At 44.5% G+C, this 21,174-nt stretch overlaps 1 protein-coding gene and 1 long non-coding RNA gene across 2 annotated transcripts; one reads left to right on the top strand and one right to left on the bottom strand.

Moving 5' to 3' along the window:
* Nucleotides 1–2,697: 2,697 nt before the first annotated feature.
* LOC106748276 (regulatory protein zeste-like) lies at nt 2,698–14,138 on the bottom strand. Its single transcript, XM_014626653.1, has 3 exons — nt 14,052–14,138; nt 6,597–6,793; nt 2,698–5,215 (listed from the first exon to the last, which is right to left on the bottom strand). Exons 1-3 carry the CDS (start codon nt 14,071–14,073, stop codon nt 3,347–3,349), a joined length of 2,088 nt encoding a protein of 695 aa, XP_014482139.1. The 5' UTR covers nt 14,074–14,138; the 3' UTR covers nt 2,698–3,346.
* Nucleotides 14,139–19,766: 5,628 nt separating this feature from the next.
* Nucleotides 19,767–21,021, top strand: LOC106748166. Its single transcript, XR_001374721.1, has 3 exons — nt 19,767–19,887; nt 20,595–20,702; nt 20,862–21,021. It is a non-coding gene; the product is annotated as an uncharacterized LOC106748166 (long non-coding RNA).
* Nucleotides 21,022–21,174: the final 153 nt, after the last annotated feature.

Genomic DNA, 21,174 nt, shown 5'->3' with positions numbered 1-21,174 from the left:
GTCTGGTGTTCGATTCAACGAGCAGACGTCGGTGAAATCGATTTATAGTCGATACAATATAACAAAGCACGTGAGTCTCTCATTATAACGGAGAGCTCAATAGCTTCTTTCTCCTCTACAATAATTGACAATAATGCTCTTATATATTCCGTCTAACGGACAGTCGACAACTTCGATACGTCTGTCGCTTATATGTGAAACCAGGCCGAGACTTAGTCCGTTAGTGACTGGCTGTTTTTAGGAGCAAAATAATTTCTGTCGAGACCATCACCTTGCAGAGAACGGAGTGGATAGCGCGCGATGCAACGAAGGGTTGTGAGACTGTGACCTAGCCGTGGCACTCGGACTTACTTATATGGGCACCCGGGGGCACACCCCTTCCAACGAAGATAACCACACCGGTGCCCCTCCCAAACAAAACAAGGGTCTGGCCCGTCAGGTCCGGTCAGAATTGGGTCGGTCTGCCCCTGTACGCGAAATCTTTGAGGTGTTCACGAGTTTGGTAGATGTCGAGCGAACCAATGTTGGGTAAAGCGAAGATCGAAGCCGGCTCTTTCGCAATGATTTCTTAGCCGACGAATATCCGTACTCTCCGCTGCCGTGTCCGAGGTAACGATTCGACTAGCTGTCATCAACGACTGCAGCGTCGCATTGATCGTTTAAATATATGACGCGAGTTCCGTTTTGCTAAACGCTCTATATCACGCTGATAGAAAATTACAGCCAGTTTCGGCGCTGTTTTATAGTAACAACGTGCGTGTATGGTTGTTATCATTACAATAACACTTTCTAGAAAAGTGGTTTTCTTGACTATTTTTGCGGTTGGAGAGTATGCTCGGCGCCGGATTTAACTATAAGTTTCTTCTCAGTGCTAACGTAATTGAACGTATACACGTGTCGGTGATATTTCAAATTTAATCAATTCAATAAGTTGACGTACGACCTCGTGACAGTAGGAATTTTTAGCAGAGTCGCTATGAGCGGTTGTATGCTGATTATTGAAATGGCCGGTATTAATTAATGCAAAGGCAGGCGAGTAAGAGCGACGGCTGAGAGAGAAAATTGGCCTTGCGATCGGCAAGGACGTTGCGGGTGTATAAATTCGAGCAGTAAATTCGAAAGTGAAAACGGCGAATTTAGTTCGATCGATAATTCTTCGACTGGCTCGATTGTATGTTCGAATTCTGATATTCGTGTCGCGTGCGCAACCTGGGTCTACTTAAAATTCAACGCTTCCAATATTGGTGGCAAACGCAAATTCGCGAGGGTAACGCTTCTTACAGCCTTTGAAATAACATCCGTGGCTTTTATCGCATCATATCCTTCCTAACTGGTTTTTATGCTCTCATTCTTCTTTCGGATTACGAAAGCAAGTGTAATAGTTTTGGCAAAAACCGGTTCGACAAGTGTCGTAAAAATATTGTAATATTGATCGATCAATGGGATGAAAAAAAATATAATCCGCTGACAAACATAATCAATTCACGTTTATTAAACATCACCGTGTCCTTGATCCCCCGTTTCCGATAGTTCATTTAACATAAAAAGTGACGTGTTCTTGTTTTTTTCGATCGGTGAAAGTGGATCGATAAAAATGGACGTGTATAGAACAGACAATAAAGAAGCAGCTATAATAAAGCCATTTAAATAGAGATAATCGTGCAATCTTGAAAATAGATATTAGTATTCTTGTGTATAATCGACGATCAATATAACATGGTTAAGTAATGGTACGTCGTAAATTAAACAGGATATCGATCGGTGCTTGTGACTTTCACAATACGATAAGAAGACGCTGTGGAATTTGATTTCTAACGAGATTAGACGCAATAAAAAAAATATTGCCGTGCAATCAGTTTATAGGTTATAAATTAGAACGATTGTTATTATCTCATTGTTCCTTTTGGCTTATTTAATTCCATCTTACATTCCTTTGGATTTTATCGGTGATCCAAAAATATGGCAAATCTTTCCCAAGCATTCTTTGAATGTTCTTGAATATTGCGGCGCCCAAGAACCAGTCGTCCTTCGTAACGTAATCGTCAGCATTTAAAGTGTACGTGTATATGCACTTGCTGCTTCAACCTTATATATGGCATAAATTTTAAACGAAACCGATTGCACCGATTCAAGGAGATATCGCTCACATCGCACTCATGTTATTTTACTTCGATAGACCTGTTATATGTATGCAAGACAGTACTTAATGCAATTCACCGTAGTTTTAAAAATAAATTCATTAATATGTATAAGGCGAATTATGCAATAGATATAAATATTTTCCGCAGAGACATTATGAGAAGTCAACTTTCACCGTTTTCCTGAACTTTAAGAAGAGAATTGTGTGCGTGTCAAGAAACCTAAAGTGCATCCGACAAATAGCGATTGTTCGATTACTTGGGGAAACACGTGCCTCGGATTCTTAACGATACCGTAGCGCAACATCCGAAGACAAAGTAAACGTTCATTGAAAAACACCATTCGTACCCTATAATCATGTAATCGACTGCTCCAATTTACGTAACGTTTATTGTATCGCAATCATAGGTATCACACGTAATTATCATGCGTAATAAGGTGAAGGGCGTTACTTTTCGCAACACGCAGCCAGTTCGTTTCCTTTCATATTGCAATGCGTTGCAAAGTTCGAAGAGATGAGCAAGAAGAGACCAGCAGGGAACAAGTGAATCGCACAGCTCGGAGTAAAATTTTTCAACGTGTTTATTAGTTAAATTCTAATATTTACAAAGAAATATAAATTAATAATCGTTCGACTCAGCACCGTCGCACTTACCATCTACGGATAATAGCGCGTAAGGCCGTGCATCGTTGTGCGTCAGCTTTACGTTACAGAATCAGCTTTACTTTCAGAAAATTAACGCAACAATCTTCCGTCTGGACTTCTTAATTCGTGATGCGAATCGTGTATAATTTAACGTAAGTCGTGAATTTTGTCATTTTGATGAGACACGCGATACTTTATGAAACTACATAGTATCGTCCGGTCGTCTAGCGTCGTCAACGAGCAGGATTGAAATCGCGTGGAAAGTAAACTCGAACTTCTTTCTTCCCGTCGAATTCGCGTATTTTCCTATCTAAAAAAGATCGACTTGACCATACATATAACGCGCGAAATAACGACGATATGTTAAACAGCAGCAGCAGCAGTTGGTTAGATGCTCCCACAACGACAGGAAATGAATTAAATGGGGGAAAAGGAGAAAGGCGGACATATAAAAGGAAGAGAAAAATCGCTAGGCGAAAGGTGAAGGTTTGTAAGAATACCGACTCGGTTCGAGTTTCCAATCGTCGCCATCATCTGCTGATAACGACGAAGCTTACGCGACTACTCTTCCTGCCTGAACGGCGGTTGTCTCGTGCCGTAGCTCGGCTCCAGGGGTACCAAGAAAGTGACCTTCTCGTCGGTATCATCCTGCTTAAGGATGGGTCTGTCCTTCCTGGCGGGTCTTCGCGAGTGTTGCACGACTTCCTCATAAGCGACGTACTCCGGCCTGGCGACCGGCCGCTGCTTCTTCAGATAGTAAGCAGAGGAGGTGTTCTCCGGCACGTAGCTTCGCTGGGTAGGCTTCGCCGTCTGAGGTACCGGGGTGACGCTGTAACCAGCGTTGATCAATGCGGACAGCTCGTCCTGGCTCAGAGGCTGTTGGTCCTTCGACGAGGGAATTCGCACGATATGGGCTCCGTTGTCCTGGTCGACGATCTCCTCGAGCGACTTGACGGGCGACTTCTTCAGGAGCCCCGACTGGGAGACGTAGACGGAGGACTGGGTCGGCTTGAGCTTGTGCAGCTGACGGGGCTGATTGATCGCGGCGCTCGACTGCACGTCGGCCTGCTCTCGGGCGATGGGCTCCGGCTTCGGCACCGACCTGGAAACGTAAGTGGAACCGGAAGTCTGGTACTTGCTCTCGTCGTTGGTGAAGTAACTGTTAGGCGGTGGGAGCTTGGGACTGTTAGGCAGAAGGTATTGAATGACCGGCGTGCCGTCGGGATCGACTTTCTTAGCCGCGGCCTGAGCCCTCGCGGCCGCCAAGATCTCGTTGTTGGCCTTGGCGCGCGATTGCTGATAGACCTTGTACAGGGCCTCGGCTTGAGCCTGAGCTAAAGCCTGAGCTTGGGCCTGGGCGCGAATCTGGTTCCTCTCGAAGTTCAGAGCGTCGTTATGGGCTTTCTCCTGAGCCTTCACGTGAGCTTGCTGCTGAGCTTCGACCTGGCGAACCGCGTCCTGGTGCGCCTTGTACTCGGCTTCCGACTGCAGCCTCCTGGCTTCAGCGGCCTCGGCGGCCGCTTGGGCCTTCAGCTTGGCCCTGTACGCGGCCTCTGGGTCCTTCGGCTCCAGTTGACCCTCGATGTGAGCTCGTCCAGCGTCGCTCACCTGAGTCCCCTGCTGAATTTGCTCCAGGGCGCTCTGCTGCCTGTGCCTCTCGTGATCGATCCTGATCTGCTCGAGGGCGGTTTGCCGATGCTTCGCGTAAGAGTCCTGCACGATCTTCTGGAAGGCCAGAGCCTGCGCCTCGGCGTGGGCCTGGGCTCTAGCGTTCGCCTCGGCTTCAGCCTTCAGCTGCGCACCGTCGTTCGCGTAGTTGTACTGAGGAGACGGTCTGAACGGCCGGACGTTCTTCGCATTCCCCGTGTATTCCGCCGTGTGCACCGGTATCGAGGTGTGGTACTGAAGCTGGCCCGCCGGCTGCTCGATCTCCTGGTACGCCACTTGTTGCTGCTGAGGCTGGTAACGTGGAGGCGGACTGGTCTCGATGTGGTACTGCCCGGGCAGCTGGCCCGCCGCCGCCGCCGTTGGTTTCACGTATTGCGGCGGTTGCGGATATTCCTTCGCCTGCGTCTGGATCAGATTGAACTCCTGAGCCTGATTCGCCGACACCAGCTGCAGCAGCTCCTGCTCGAAAGTGCCCAGCTTCGGCTGCGAGTAAGACTCCAGTTGGTAAGTGGACGCGCCGGAAAGTCCGCGCAACGGCACCGCATGATTCTCCGGGACATCGGGCTGAGCCAGTGTCTGAGAATGCAGCTGGGGCCGCGGTGGGACCACGGCGGGCTTGCGGTAATTGTAATACGCCTGCTGCAGCGCCTGCTGCTGCTTCGCGTAACCTGGTAACGGCCTGCGCTGCGGCACGCTGTTCGCGTACGCCTGCGGCTCGGTCCCCGTGAATTGCTGCAGGACCGTCAAGTACTCGGCTGACAGCTGAAACATTCGCCGTGTCAGTCGAATGCGCTCTCCATTCGCGCCAAATCATTCTACTGATCGGAAGATATTCGTATAAAGACACTCATACACATATATATAAGCAAGAATATGCAATCTGATTCTTTCAATTACTTGGTCTTATTGAACACGATTGAAAAGTGGCAGTATGTATTTTTCTTGAATGTAGATTCTTTCGCCTGTTTTATTGCTCTCTCTTGAAAATTCGCAATATTGATTACAAGGTTGATTGTAGGCGCTGTACGGTCCATAAAAAATGGCCAGTAGAAAAGGCATCTCTCTTTTTCCCGGTCTCGTCGGACCTTCGTGCTGAACTTGATCTTACGAGCAGACGGTCGAAGGTTATTGCCCGGTGAATGAATAGCAAAGCGACGGCATTGCACGGCGGGATGAGCCGGTGACCGATAAAGGAGCGACGGTCGTTTTCTAGCCGTGACGATAGTGACTCATCCTGCCGCCGTAACGGTACCGGCGGCAAGGCCGCGGGGTAGAAATAATCGCGCGTACGAGATTTTATAAAACTGGATACTTACACGCGGGTGTGGTTGTACCGGTTCTGTCAGGTCGGGCCGATTAGAAGGCGTGCAAGTCCCGACGAGTTTCGCAAGCGAGCGAGCGCGCTCGAGCGCGATCCGCGAGCGCGTAGGTGGCATTCGGCGAGATATATATCTTAAATCGTAGCGCAACGGGGATCCTAATTCCGCGAGATCCGCGTGAATTTACACGCCGCATTGTTCGAATTAAATTAAATTAAAGGGTAAATTGAGCTAACGCGACGAATAATCCGAGCTGTCGAGGCTGCTCTCACCGAGCCGGAATTTTAATTGTTCGACGGATTCACCGGAAAATTCATAGAGAGAGGAGGAGGAGGAGGAGGAGTCCTCGTAAAAGCGTCGATAATGACTGTTGCAATATCCCAAGCCCGACTTGTTCTAAGAAGAGATCAAAGGGCCGTAAGAGAGAGAGAGGCGCCCGACGTCTCGCTCTCGCAGAGCGCGCGGAATGTACAATCTCTCGTTATCCTCAAAGTTATCCGCGCCGGTGAAATGGAAATCCTCGTACAAGCAATGAAAGTAATTGAGTCGAGCCACGACTGCTAGCACATTGCGACAGAACCCCCTAGATGTTAAAGGCGTCTCCCTCGGTACGCCTGCCGTGCTCATTTCGAGCACAGTGGGGCAAAAAAAACACCGTTGTTCATGGCTAGTTAGTCAGCGACTTAGTGGGTGATAGGCGGTCAATAGTTATGGTTGACCGCCGGCGGAATGTCCGATATATAAAACGCGCCCGCGATCCCGGACCTTCCTCTCCGACGATGCGATTAATCGTCCCCGAGGAAGGGAGATTTAGCGCTGCGTACCTCTTGAGCGTCATCACCGTGCCGGACGACGAATTGGCTGGACGGAGCGCCGTAAACGGCGCTGGCTGAAACTGGTGATCTCTTGACAGGATCTTTGACATCGATCTCCAGCATGACGATGTCGTCGACCGAGGACGATTCCGCCTTCTCGCCGACGCTGGCTATGGTCTCCTCTCCAGCGGAGACTGCCAAAAAACCTATTGATTTTTCAAATTCACCGTTTATTGCAGAGTCCATGTTAGGTAAAACTACCAATACCCGGATATGCATCTAAACCTGGACACGTTCTTATTGCTTTGGTTTTCAATTACGAACATCTCAATTTCCGATCGTGAATATATTATTTTATATTGTTTTCATGTTAAAAGTTTAAATATTCGTATTTGAAGGGCAAAATAATGAGAATATCCAGGTTTAGGTGCACACCCGGGCATTGATACCTTTACCTTAGAGGAACCGCTTCCTTTATTCCGGGGCATATTAATCGTGCGAGAAGTGATTCCGGGTTCAGCCCGGAATTAATTCCGATTGATTTGCGAGCGAATGTATCACTGTTACAGCGTATGACATTTCGTTCTCGCATGATGAAGCGCGTTTGTTTGGAACGTTTTTTGGAGTACACCCTTCGCGTTGCGTAAGACGTCGAAAATTCTATGCGGATACTATCGCGGAGTTCGCCGGTCGAATAATCGAACACGGAGGTGACTTTTATATCGTTCTGCTTGACTGCGAGCGCCCAGCATGGAGCTGGGAAAGTAACGCAGAGAAAGTTACGAGCGACGTGCGCTCGAAGAAACTCTTCCCACGGATTTTACTTTCAACGTTTTCAGACGTTCGCCCGCGGAAAAGGACGAAAATCGAGGTGCTGAGCGTATCAACCGTCCACCTGAGAGCCTGATGGTGCGACTTATGCAGTTCGAAATGGAACAATGGTTAAAGTTAATTCATTATATAACGCCGGAGGTGAGGAAAAAGCCGCATGTGAGCAAAATTCGATCTCGAATACGAAAATCAACATCATATATTAATGTATATCGATCGAATCAAGTTCGTGCACGGAAATAATTTTGCTGTTGTAGCAAAACCGTTGTCGTGACGAATAAAATTTAATTGGCATAAACCAAATTATTTTGCTGTCTATATATCTAGCAAACAGCAACAGATACTCTTAACAAATCTTTTTGCTGTCTAAACAAATTTCTTTTCTGTCCCTGTAGTAACTAACGATTTGCCAGCGAAATTCTTTTTTTCCGTATAATAGAAGAAACAACGAGGAAACCTTCCGACACGTACGATGCATAAGTGAGCCAAGTTGTGTAGTTCAAACTCAAGCCAACCGGGAAGCCGGTGGCTCAACACGATGCACCGGTTTCGATTACCGCGTATTTTGTAACCACGAATCGGTTATAAACTACCTAGCCGTTACAGCTCGTCGTCGTGATACCTCGGGCCATATTGGCGAATCGTATTTCCAGATGCATTTAGTATGATTGTTCGTCGAAAGTTTACGTAGTCGAAAATGGTTAAATCAAGAAAGAAAGAGAGAGAGAGAGAGAGCATTGTAGCCGCGTCCGTTATTAACGAGTACTTCTATTATCTCGGTGAGAGTAAAATAGCCGGCGCTGTTTCAGTGGATAACTTTCTCGTTAATTGTTATTTAAGTGCCTAACGTTTACCGAATTGCGTTTCTAATCAAAGTATTAAAGTATTAACGTTTTAACAGCCCCGGATAAATCGATAATCGAGAATCGGATAATCGAAATACACAATAGATAAGAAAACATAACAGTTTTGTTAACGTCAAGATCGATTCGTTGAGAAGAATGGATTAGAAGGTGGATGATCGATCGATCAGATATTTTCTAATGATTGTTTATGCAGTTAAACATTTTTATATCCCATGTTCAGTTATATTTCGCATTACGTAAAAGCCATCTATCATAAATTACTTTTAATCGATATTTGTGTACGCGCGGAAGAGATTCGTTTACCGGCACAACAAATTGTTTGTTACCGTAGCGACAGCAAAAAGATTTGTTACACGGAAAAGAAAAAGTGATTTTTCTGTCATAGCAAAACGTCGTTTTGGGACGACGATCGAATTTAGTTGGCATAATTAGCAATTAATATTCTTAACTCGCTTCGCTGTCCAAACAAATTTTCTTGCTATCTCCCTAGCAACATACAATTCGCTGTGTCAGGGGAAAATTGTTCTCCGTGCGCGTTATGCACGCACAGTGCACGTGCGTACGAATGCATAGGAAAATAACCGGAACAGCGAACAATCGCGTAAAATCATACTTGCTCTTGACTATCGCTCTTAGGTGATCCTGAAAGTGAGGTTGAGAGGAAAGTTTCCCTTTTACCTTTTTTACCTATACACAACGCGAGACATAATGAAGGCGATCCCGCGAAACGCGCACCATTATTACCAGCTTCCTCTTCTCGGTGCTCCTTGCCAAGTATATTGCTGATTACCAGCGCCAGGCTGATAATCCGTCATTCAAAATTTCAATGCACGCTATCGAGGAAAGGTCTTATGGATGCGAATCGTCGCGTTGCTCTCTTTCTCATTTCTGCGTTCGAACGCGGTCGTGCGAGTCCTTTTCAAGCGACTCGAGAGAGAGAGAAAGAGAGAGAGAGAGAGAAAGAAAGAGGGAGAGAGAGAGGAAAACGCGCAGGCAGCTCGGTCAGCTTTCCTTCCTTTGTTAGTCCATGAGATTCCGCGGATGTGAGTAATTTTTCCCGCGTTGAGTAACGCTACGTGCGCGTCCTTAGGTAGAAGGCATGGTTAAGTAACATCCTCACTATTCCACGTACGGGTGCGCGCTTATGCGATTAACAAATCTTATTTCCTAATTTATGCCTGGCGAAGTTCGCGCCTCCGCCTGCGAAAACGCTAATTACAGCCGTTACCGGTCGCGATAGTTCATAATTTATATGACAATTAATTATTAACTTGGGTTTGACATTCTAGATAAAGCTACGCGTCAGATTTAGTGGAACAGGCCCGTTCGTGTATCGCGGATCGAACGATGTCCTGACCGAGGCTTGAAAGGAACATTAATTTCTTAAGTTTAATCAGTGAAAATGTCACTAATTGAATCAACGAAACGGAAAGCAACGAGATATGTCATACGGAAAAGATAGTTTTGCCATTGTAACGAAACGTTACATATGAATTAATAGACTTTTGCAGCGAAATTTCACTGATTTGCAATGCTATACTTATAACTACGACTATTATCACTAATGACTATTGACTGCTTCTCAATGATAATACGCTGGTTGCGTTTTAGAGAGTACAGTGAGTATCGGACAACGGCAAGATTAATGCACGCAGACGCCGTGAAACGTCAGCGGGGGGTGGAGGGGGGGGGGAGAATTTCTAATTAACAAACCGCACTGTACTCGCACGCACAAAGATATTAATTATCCGGCATCTTCCTCGAGGATGCCTCAAAGATTCGCGCAACGTCAGAATAGTTAATCCAGCGGCAACCGATTTTCTCACCGCGCGCGCGCGCGCGCGAACGCGTGAGAAAAGTAACTGCGCTTCAGAAACGAACGATTGCGAGTGAAGCTCTGAAACAACGGGAGCGAGCGAGCGAACCCGCCAGTTCGTTTGCAAGTCTGAGCTACCGATACTTTGTAATCAAGCCGATACAGAAGTTCGGATCGGCCAGCGAGCGAGCGAGTGAGCGGTCTTTCAAAATCGTGCCGGCATTAGCTCGAATCCGTCCGGGAGTATCGGATTAGAGGTGAAATTAGTGGTGCAATCGGGACAATGCGAAACCACGCCGTCGACCTTTCACTCGCGGATAATCTCTCCCGTGTGATCTAATCGCGATCGAGATCGAGATTCTCCAAGGCCGCGCGATATTCTCGCATTATATACCGGCGATAAATAAGAGTGCGAAGTTTGTAAAAGGATCCCGGGGTATGTGCCGAACTGTGGCATTACGCAGGCGCTAAACCAACATACTATAGAGCGCGAATCGCCGCTAGCAATTTTCACTTTCCGTTCTAGAGCGCGGCTGTAGAGAGTTGCGCGTTGACTTCCGCCTCGGCCGCGGGCCATCGTATCACCCACATCTCCTCGGGAAGTGCACCTCGCCAGGAAAGGTTTCCGCTCCACATTTTAACACATTTAAATCCCCACCCGTGTATGTATCACGCGCGGAAAAATGCGGGGGGGGGGCGCCCTTTCCACGAGTGATTCGTATTTGTAAATTGAGGGGAAAAAATGACGGTATCGACAAAATTTTTCTTAAATGAACAGAATTCGATCAAACAGAATGTTTAATCCATCGAGCAAATCTCTACGGTTGCTGTAATAAGCTACCAATTACGGAAAAAAAATATCTTGCTGGCACGGCAAATTTCTCAGTTATTATGCGGGCAATAAAAATGATTTGTTACACGAGCAAAATAATTTTACCGTTGCGGCAAAACGTTTAGTTGGCATTAATCAGATTATTTCGCTGCCTCTATATCCAGCAATTAATACTTTTAACGAATCTTTTTCCTGTCCATATAGCAACTGAGAAATTTGCTGTGCCAGCAAAGTATTTTTCCGTGATTGATTCAACGATTACAATTTGGTCAGCTCTATCAACGCAAGATATTGCGTGTGGCAATACATAATTTAGTGATAAGATATATCTTTTCGAATGAGGGTAATTGCCAATTTTGTCGTTTATTTTCTCAGTGTAATACATGATATATATATATATATATATATAGACGATATATCCCGCACGGGCGTGTGTAAATTTTATACTTTTACCGCTTTCGTCTATCCTACTCTCGGCCTGCAGACCGGCTGCAGCTGGCAACTGCAGTCTCCGGCCGGTATCGGTTAGAAAGGCGATATTGTGCACTCGCTCGGCTTATGTTCGACGTGGATTTCTCAATCGCCGGCGACACGAGCCAGGCCGTGTGGGATTTTTTGCATCGTCGGCTACGATCTATTATCGATCTATATTACACGAGTGTTCTTGTGCCCAAAGTGAGCGAATAACCTCCGCGAACGTGAGAATAACGTCATGCCGCGATCGTCAGCTCGCGATCACGTCTACCGATTCGCAATCATGATAAAACAACAAGTATAAATATAACCGCTATGTATGAACCCGTGAATTGTTAATGGGAACGTGATAATGCTTTCATTATGCGATACGAACGTGTAAGCTCTGCTATTATGTACACTGAAGTGTAGAAAAACAACGGGCGGAGAATTGATGTGCGCGCTCGGAGAATAAAATCGCGCACGGAGGAAACAAATTTTGTTAGGACAGCAAACTGTTTGTTAATACGGTGGCAGCGAAACAAATTTGTCCCGACGGCAAAGGAATGTTTCGAGACAGCAGAAGGATTTATTAATCGCCGTATTTGCCGGATATATATGGGCAAATTCATTTTGTCATGTCAATGCTAAATTTTATCGCTGCCGTAAGAACGTCTTGTTACAACAAAATTCGTTTTTCCGTGTAACAAATCTTTCCGCTGTCACTGTATTAACGAACTATTTGCTGTTCCAGTAAAACGTGTCTTCTCTGTGCGCGTGGCACACTTTTCGATTGAACACAATGTGAATATTCTATGCAAACGCGTCCCAGTGACAATATTAATTCACTGCGCGATGAGGCACGCGGATAAAAGCTTATTACCCGTCGTCGCGCCGAACGTGGAAGATCTCGGTAGTACGCAATAATACATAGCGAAGTAACACACGTTTCTTAACATGATACTTTTCTCGTATTGTCGCGCCGGGGAACCGGGAGATCATGGGACGCAGATGTCTTATTGCGTCGGCATTGTGTCGGCGTGTCGAGCAGGAAATTAAGCAAAGAGACCCTCCGGCCTCTCTCGTGCGATTACAATTACGCGTGTTCTTCCTTCGGAAGATGAGGAAATTCGATAAAGGCCGCCATTATAGGCAGCATCATTAAAGGATATTTCGCAGCGATGTTCTTGAAGATGAAGAAACGAGAATAATAAACGAGAATAAAGGTGATGAACTCTTCACGTAGAAATCGAGAGTGATACATCGCTGCGTCGTAAACGGGTGTCACATGGAACTTTCTATTAATTTAATAGGTGGAACGGTAAATATTGCCATCGTGCGACGAGCATGCGAATAGTGACATTTTTTAGAAAATCGCATCGGCCGCGTCACAAAATATCACGACTTTTGCAAAGTTGTATTAAAATAAAAGGAAGTGAATGAAAACAAGTCCCGCGACGCTGAAGAGAAAATGCAATATGTAGACGACGTGGTAAACATCTCAGCCGCGGTGCGTGCAGCGTTGAATTTTTACGAGAGAGTACGAGTGATTTAGCACCGGAAGTCAATCAGTCGGCGATCGGCCTATGACTTGGAAAGTCAATATATCGCCTCTCATTACAGCTAATTGAACGAGGCTCTCATTTAGAAGCTTTGAAATCGTGTAAGGCTCACCTAACATCGCGCAGGAAGTGACATTAGTCCACTTTCGCAAAAATTGTCTTTCACTTCTTACGCATTTTCTCACGTATAACGTTACAATTTCGCGGTAAACACGTTAATATCGTGCGGGATTGATTATAACAGAAAGTTCGAATTTAAACTCGTGAGCATTTACTTCTTACAGAAGCCTCTGCAAACATATTTCTTATCGCCACGTTTCTCGAATAAATTTGGTACAAAAACATTTCTTCAATTGGTAGCGATAACTGAATAATTTTCGTACTCGTATCGGACCGGAGAATATTTCGTTGTCGCGTCGCTCGGCGATATATACGACGAGATACGGATACAAAATGTCGATTACATGTGTGTTGATTGCGTGTGTGGTACACACGGTGTATAATGTGTATACTTGACTGCGAAAGCGAGGCTTCCGTAGTCTGGAAATTTCTAATACGAGTGTAAAGAGAACTCATGCGTATACGAATTATCTAGCGAGTTGAAGAAAGTTGCGCGCACTGCGTGCGTCCCTCTCGATTTCAAACGCATTTATCCAACCCGACGCTTAATACAGACCGATACGAGCCAAAAGGACCGGTTGATTGATTTATTCGGACACTCTCGCCTAATTTGAAAGCTTCGAGATCCTTCCGAGCGAACGGCGCGAATACCCGGGCAAATTGCTCACGATCTTCCCGTGCCTCTTTGTACAGTATAAAGTAAAAATCACCGGGGAAGCCTATCGCAGCTTCTGTCAGCGACGGAACGGTCGAACGCGCGGAGCTTATCCACAAAAGCTTACGCAAATTCGTTCTCTCCGCACAAAAACTCACACGCGAATCAGAGGCACACGCGTGAAACGTCGTCGCTGACACCGTATGTACACTTGGCGGGCTACCTTCCACGGGGAAGCAAGCCGATGAAAAGAAACTCGATCGGACTTTTACGGAAGCACCCGGAAAATGCCGTCCTTGTCCGGGCAAAGGGTAACGTAGCGCACTCACCTGCAAGGATAAGCAGCCACATGGTGAGAGAGCAAATGAGTGACGGAGCGCCGAGCGAATGTTCGGTAGAAGCGGTCTCCTAGTCGCTTTATAGACCGAGGGAAAAGGCCGCGCCCGCAGCCCGCAACCCAGGTGGGGTTGTTCTATTCGCCGCTTTTCCGCGGCGTGACGTGCGCCAAAGCGTACATCGACTTACATACGCCGAGAGGCATTGCCAATGGATTCGTTCTTCTCTTGGCTTTCATCACCTTCGAACATCCTGTGGGTTTCGACCTGAAAAATTGTCGCTCTAAATGGCCGTTGCCATTTGACGAAGGCGAAGAATAGCTGTCGGCTAGGCTGAGTTAAGCGTTTTTCAGGCTGTAACCGGCGAGCGACATAGAGAGTGAGAGACGAATTAAGCGGAGGAGAACGTGGCACAGAGAACGTGGCAAGTTTGAGAGTCAAACTAGCGTCTCGTGAGACTCGATTCAGCGCCCGAAGTATGACGCACCCTGAACGTTCAGGTCCGGTTTGGTATTTCCTATGGAAAAGCGGGTGGAAATAGGACATGAGTAGTTTGAAACGATGCGGCACGCACTAGTGTGAGAGAATTTACTTTTTTCTTTTTTCGTCCGAGGATGGTTGTGAGGGCTCTTTTTAAAGATCGGAACTCAATGAAGAAAGGCCATTTTAATAGGAGCAATTACGCGGAATAATTAAAATACATATGCTTCTCTCCAGAGCAGTTCCTCGTTCTATATAAAAACCAGATAAGCCACGAACCGAGTCCCCTCCGGTCCTCAAGAACAAAAGCAGTCCCTCGCTTTTCTTGATGGCTTCATTTCAAGATAACGTCTTTTTCTAACCTCCAACGACTATCTTCTCTCGTTTTGACTTCGACTTCGCCCGTATGACTTCGACTTCCTGACTTCCCGCCTCTGTCTCTTCTCCTCGCGTATTTATATCAATAATTTCTCCTCTATGCGATCTCTAATATGACAACATTTATATAATTTAAACTTTCTCGGCGTTAGGCATTTGCACTAGTCTCTTCATTGGACGTAGCACTTTTTTTTTCTTTCCAGTGCGCCACATTCGAGTAATATTTACATCTCTTACATTTACTCAATCCAAATCAGACCACTCCAATACTCCTTAGCAAATATTTACTTAAACGTAGCAATTTTTCAGCGTACATATACATTACATTTATTAACATTTGGTGACACACCTTTCGACTTTAATAACAGTCTGCATTATCTCCGACTCGTGCTGTCAAAGACATCGAATAAGACTCCGAGTAACATCGGGGCTAATGTTACGGTGCCATACACGTACAATCACTTCTTTTATCTACTTCAACACGTTCGTAACCGTTACTTAAGTTATTGACCCCGCTAACATGAGATTACCGATTTGCATTTTGCAGCAGGCGTGCGGTACTTTACCACCAGTGTTGTTTGGGACTGCCTCGTAAGATGAGCCTGTAAGAAGAAACGAACCCACATGTTGTGGACGAGATATAAAGACAATTCGCGTGCCGACCTTTCCTTCGTCGCGGTTTTCGCGCGAGCGTTGATGGCTATTGTCTCTCGCGGAGTTTCCCATTTTTCGCAAAGACCCTCATTTGCACGTGATGTCATAGCTCGCATATTACGGGGAGCGCGGCTCGTTACATCGAGATTATGCGGAACGGCTTGGCGGGTTAGCTGAAATCACTCGGCCTCGTTGCTCGTCTTCTCTGGTCGGGACATAAATTCATTACTCAACTCGCATCCAACAACTGCCTTTTCTTTGTAGCACCGGTGACGCTTTTCTAATGACGCAGCATATCGATTGTTCCTTTTGAACAAGTTAAACTCGCACGATGCGCACGCGAGAGCATCCCTTTTGATTTATTACCAGGCCGGTAAGAGGAAAAACGGCCGGAGTGAAGGAAAACGTGGAAAACAAATGCAGCTGGAAATCGTGTGTAAGCACTGCGTGATTACGACGATTATACCGGTATACATGGTAGCTGCGGTTTGCACACACACCGAGGTGGATCGCGCTGGCGTATAACGATCTAGATGCATCGGGGATTGATCCCCTAACGAAATCGACGTAGCAGCGCAAGCGAGCCTTCGCCGATGATGCCGACGCGACCTCGTCCCGCGTTACAATCTCACGCTGTTTATTCGCGGCGAGCGAACGCGTAATAACTCACTCATAATAGAACCGTGATTGCGCGGGTTCAGGCGGTCAGGTAGTAACAAAGTGGCGAGAAATGGCTGATGGCCGAGAACGAGTATTTTATCAGATTTTCTCGGTGGTCGTCTCACGTAGCGAGAATGTCGTCGGCGTTGGAACGTCCTGCATCGATAATGCAACATATTACATTTTAATATTAGTCACGTATTAATCATCCGCGCCGGCCGAGTCTCACATGTGAAAAGTTCCCGCGGTACTTTACGCAATAAATCCGTGTGCGTGTGTTAATCCAGAATCCGAGACTCCAAAGGATTCACACGCAAACACTTGGGTCAAGAACTATCTCAGCGGCGGCCCGAATCTAGCACACGACTAGTGAAAGAATATAAGAAGTTTTTTCCGCTTGACATGTGAACATTTTACGCAATAGACTTGGGGTGTTCAATCGTCCAACCTGACGGCACGCTTTACTACACAGAAAAAAGAAATATCGCTAGAATCAAATAAACGCAATTACTTACTGTTCAACCTCTTAAATCAAGCACTTAAATACTTCTACTTCTAAATATTTCTATTTCTAGTAAACATTTGCCGATGAGCCATTGTCCAAGTAAATCTTACTTGAACCAGTAGCTGCTTCTTTTTTTTTTTCAGTGTACAAACGTTATTTTTCGCTCGCTCACGTAGGGATAGCCTCGCGTCCCACAGCAGTTTCCCATGGTTGCTCTCGTCGCTCGAAGCGAGACCATTTAATAATAATTCTGCTTTGAGACGTTAATTGCAACTTCATGAGCGCTGTTAGATGTAACGTGGAAATCCCCGTTTTTACCCGCGTAGCCAAGCGGCTGTAACAACTAGCGAGAAAGCCAGTGTGGAAAACATTTGAGAGCTCACCTCGGGACGTTAATACAGCGCGAATCGAAGCGAGACAAGGAGTTCTAAACAAGTCGCATTATTTCCACCACGGTGTTTTACAACCCCGCGACAATCTTTGAGGCAGCGTATTGCGCGATCCCGTATTGCTCGGTCGAAGAAATATAATTGTCTCAATTTTACGATTGCGCGACACACGTATCCTCTTGTCACGAGCGTGACTTATACCGGAAGCAGCTTATAAAGGAACAGTCTCTCGAACGTATGGTTCGCCTCTTGGCCTATTGCAGTTAATCAAAATATCAAACTGTGCATACGCTCGTACTTCTCAACTATATAATATAGTTCACTGACTATAGTTTATTAACTAGACTACCTCGACAGCTCACTGATAGCGACGGTTTTTGTTATAAAAATGAGCAATTAATATAACCGATATAATTAATGTACTTTCCGACGCAGTCTCTATACATCTACTTATTTGTCATCTATCATCTTCATAGATACATTCGTATACTTTGACTGGAAATCTAACAAAGAACAAATAGCTGAGCGGATATTCATTTCAACCTATTGTCCGTCCGACCCATGTCTTGCTTCGGCCTTTACAATCAACAATTATAATGTTATAACGCAGAGATTATCGCAGAAGACGATAATTTTTCCTACGATGCAATCGCCACGAAATAGATAATAAAAGTAGTCGTTACGTCGAGCGAACGTAACCGTGAAAACGCGCGTAACCAATAACGCGATTTTCATACGTGCGTGCTGCAATACGCGTGCAATTATGTAACACGGATCGCACCCTCATATGTGTCGCTCGATACTGATTCGGTCCTTAAACAGGAGGAACGCCAATAAAAAATGTAGTGTGCTGATCAATAATTAATAATAATTTGGCATAGCTCGCATGGTAGCAGACTTAAGAGAAGTTTCGAGTTCCATCAGAATAAACGTGTTCTTCAAGTACGATATAAATTAAATCAAATAAACATAATCAAGAATATTTGATTGACTGCTTCTTAGTGGTAATACATTGATTGCATCTTAGAGAGCGTATTCACAAGTGCTTCGTTTTTTGACGAATTCTCTCGTTTTCCTCTTTCCAAGTTGAGTCCGACTGTTCGTGTGTGGCGTTAAACTAATAATAATAAATACACCGATTGTGACAGTTCCGCTTAGCGATGTAGCGGTTCAAGGTATCGAATGGAATCGTGGAGAACGTTACAATTCCGTGCGACCTATTTGTCGTTACCTACTTCATTATTAGCCTCGAACGTCCTAGAGAAAGGGCGGCTCCTTATCCGCCTTACGATTGCGCCGTTCCAGCGCGCGTTCACAGCCTTTCGATAACGAAAGCGAGCTAAGCAACGTCCTTGACTTTACTTGCCAGTCGACGCCTGTGCAAACGGTCCTAGCTGTTTTCCCGGATAGTGCGTTACCAAATTCTTCCTCCTCGACATACTCGACACGACGACACGCTCGATTAAATATGTAATAATTGGCTAGAGCAACGACGGTAATCGTCCCACACTTTGATCGTGTAAAATTTACATGCATCTCATTAAACTCTCTTGAGATTATTTATTTCGGGAGGAAAATTAATAAGTTCCAGCTACTCGATTTACTTAGAATCTGTCGAGATATCGCTGCAACTATTTCGTCTGTTAGTATGCAGACTTGCCGATAATACCGTATGCGAACGGTGCTCGCCCCAGATTGATATCTATAACTTTCATCCTCCTCGGCACGTAATTAACAGTAATCTAATGTTTACGTGTGTGCATCGAAACGTGACACCCGTGACGATCGCTGATTGCGAGGAAAAGATGCCAGCGCACGCGGAAATGAGGAACAGCGCGAGGAAAGAAGCATGTTAAAAAGTGACACTTATTGTCCCGAGAGCGACGTGATTCGGCAACGTTTCGGAAATATTTTCGTAGTTTCTGAATACAATTATGAATATTGCCGAATCTTCCTGTTTTAGTTCAACGTTCTCCCAACATGTTGGAAATTTTTTTATAAGAAAAATTGGATTCAGTTAATTAGATACCACGCGGGAAAACACGACTTTTACATGTGCCGTCCGTGGAACAAGACAACACTTTTCTAATACTTTTCTCTTTTATAAGTAGTCATTATTATATATTAGATACAGTCGAAACTTCCGCGTTCTTAATTTGTCTAGTATGACTTTTAAAAATTCATCCCTGCAATTAATTAGGAAAATTATTCTAATTTGGATCTAAAATTGGACAGGATTTGCAGCCGTTCTGCGAAGATAATTACTTTTGAATAGATGTAAGTGCAGTAACCAGATTCGAACCGAGCGGAACCTTTAAGGTAAATTTACAGATTCTCTATACTTTTTTATTTAAACTTTTGTAATCTTAATAATCTGTGGTATTAAGATCTTCATATTCCGAGTTTGTACAATGCATAGAAATACAATAAACACTATCGGAACATATATTAAATAATTCAATATTATAATATAGCATAAAATATTAATATTATGACTCAGAATACGTTAAATACGTTAATCCGGAAAATCATGTAACTGTGTGATCCTATGTACGATTTGGCGCTTTGAAAGTTGCGCGACCTTCAGAACATATAGATATGCGACGAACTTCAGGTCTAACAATCTTGACGCGATACCGAACACATTGAAGGTTGCTGCGCGTTACTCTTGGCTTCTCTAAATTGTTTAGAATGAATGTAAAAATAATTACGATATTTCGCACGTACGGTCATTGTTTGCAATGAGCATCCTGAAATTCAAAAGGTAACTGTCACATTTTATTTCGATTAAGTTTAAACGAGAAGTACGCATTCGAACCTAACCTAACCCTAACCTTTCGATACACAGAATGTTCTACGCAACGCGTTCGAATACAACAGATCAAGCTGAAAATTATGACCGAAGTCATTTTTCAACTACCACGTGAAATTTCGAGTTATTAAGGATAATAGATAGGCGAACCAGTGCATGCGATACGGTAGGCAGATCGTACAGTTCGACGCGGCTGGCTCAGCGTTTAACGTACAAGTACGGCACGCAGCACGGGAGCCATCCCCTCCACTTCCCTACCACATCGTGCGTGCTGACTCGCCTATCTATTTTCCTTGGTAACTCGAAATTTTACGTGGTAATTCGAAAAATAACCGACCATATTTTTCAGCTTGACCTGTTGTATCCATTTTGCGTGATTTCAGACGTGTTACGTAGGATACTCTGTATATAATAATAATATATTAATAATTATATATATATATATATATATATAGAATTAGAATTTAGAATGTAAAAGGTGACTATAAATTTCATTTTTATTAAAGTAAACGAGAAATACGAGAAATACGAGTAAATGAAATCTCACTTTAACTCTTATTTTCAAAATCTACGTGCGAAATATTTCTTTATTCTTATTTCGAAATTAAGAAATTCTCTCTATCGCTATAATTAATAATGAATATTATTTTCTGTTTTAGATTTGATGGAGTTTGTGGCCGCATTTTGAAGCTAGCTGCAGTTCCAGTGGTTACGGAGGAATACGGTACCGGAGAATCCGGTTCGGGCTAAGCGGAGTCGGCTCGAAGGTAAATTCATTGATTCCTCTTTTATTTAATCTTTCGCGATTGACGATTGATATATGGTTGTCAGAATAACAATTATCGAATTGTTATAGCAAAGGGTTAAGAATTCACAGACCTTTGCTTCTTAAGCTGAAAATTTAAATCTAATTGGCAATGTTATAGCTTTTTGTTACATAACTGAATGCAGAAGCCGACTTCGACTTCGGTATCGGTGAGTGAGAGAAAAGAGGTTTGAAAACTATAAAAAGGTGATGGGATTTAAGGTGGCAGGCGTTTATCAGATTTGTTGAGATTGATGCGATTTTTTATGCGATATATAGATTTTTGCACACATACTGACAAAAAAAATAACTAATTTTACTAAAATTTAGATAATACATTTAGATAATCTCTTTAAAATTATAGTCATTATATCAGCAATATTTTCTTATTGTTCTAACCAAAATGTAGATAGCAATATGTATCTAATGTTACT

This window comes from Dinoponera quadriceps, unplaced genomic scaffold (assembly GCF_001313825.1).
Source record: "Dinoponera quadriceps isolate SergipeBrazil2010 unplaced genomic scaffold, ASM131382v1 scaffold2600, whole genome shotgun sequence".
Taxonomy (NCBI): domain Eukaryota; kingdom Metazoa; phylum Arthropoda; class Insecta; order Hymenoptera; family Formicidae; genus Dinoponera; species Dinoponera quadriceps.
This window is presented reverse-complemented; position numbering and strand designations above follow the sequence as displayed.

Bases quoted from the DNA above. Each gene is read 5' to 3' on its own strand.
- LOC106748276 (XM_014626653.1), bottom strand. From the start codon at position 14,073: ATGTGGCTGCTTATCCTTGCAG. The intron at 6,794-14,051 runs GTGAGTGCGCTA...AAAAATCAATAG, and splicing joins GTGGCTGCTTATCCTTGCAG to GTTTTTTGGCAGTCTCCGCT. The intron at 5,216-6,596 runs GTACGCAGCGCT...CGAATGTTTCAG, and splicing joins ACGGTGATGACGCTCAAGAG to CTGTCAGCCGAGTACTTGAC.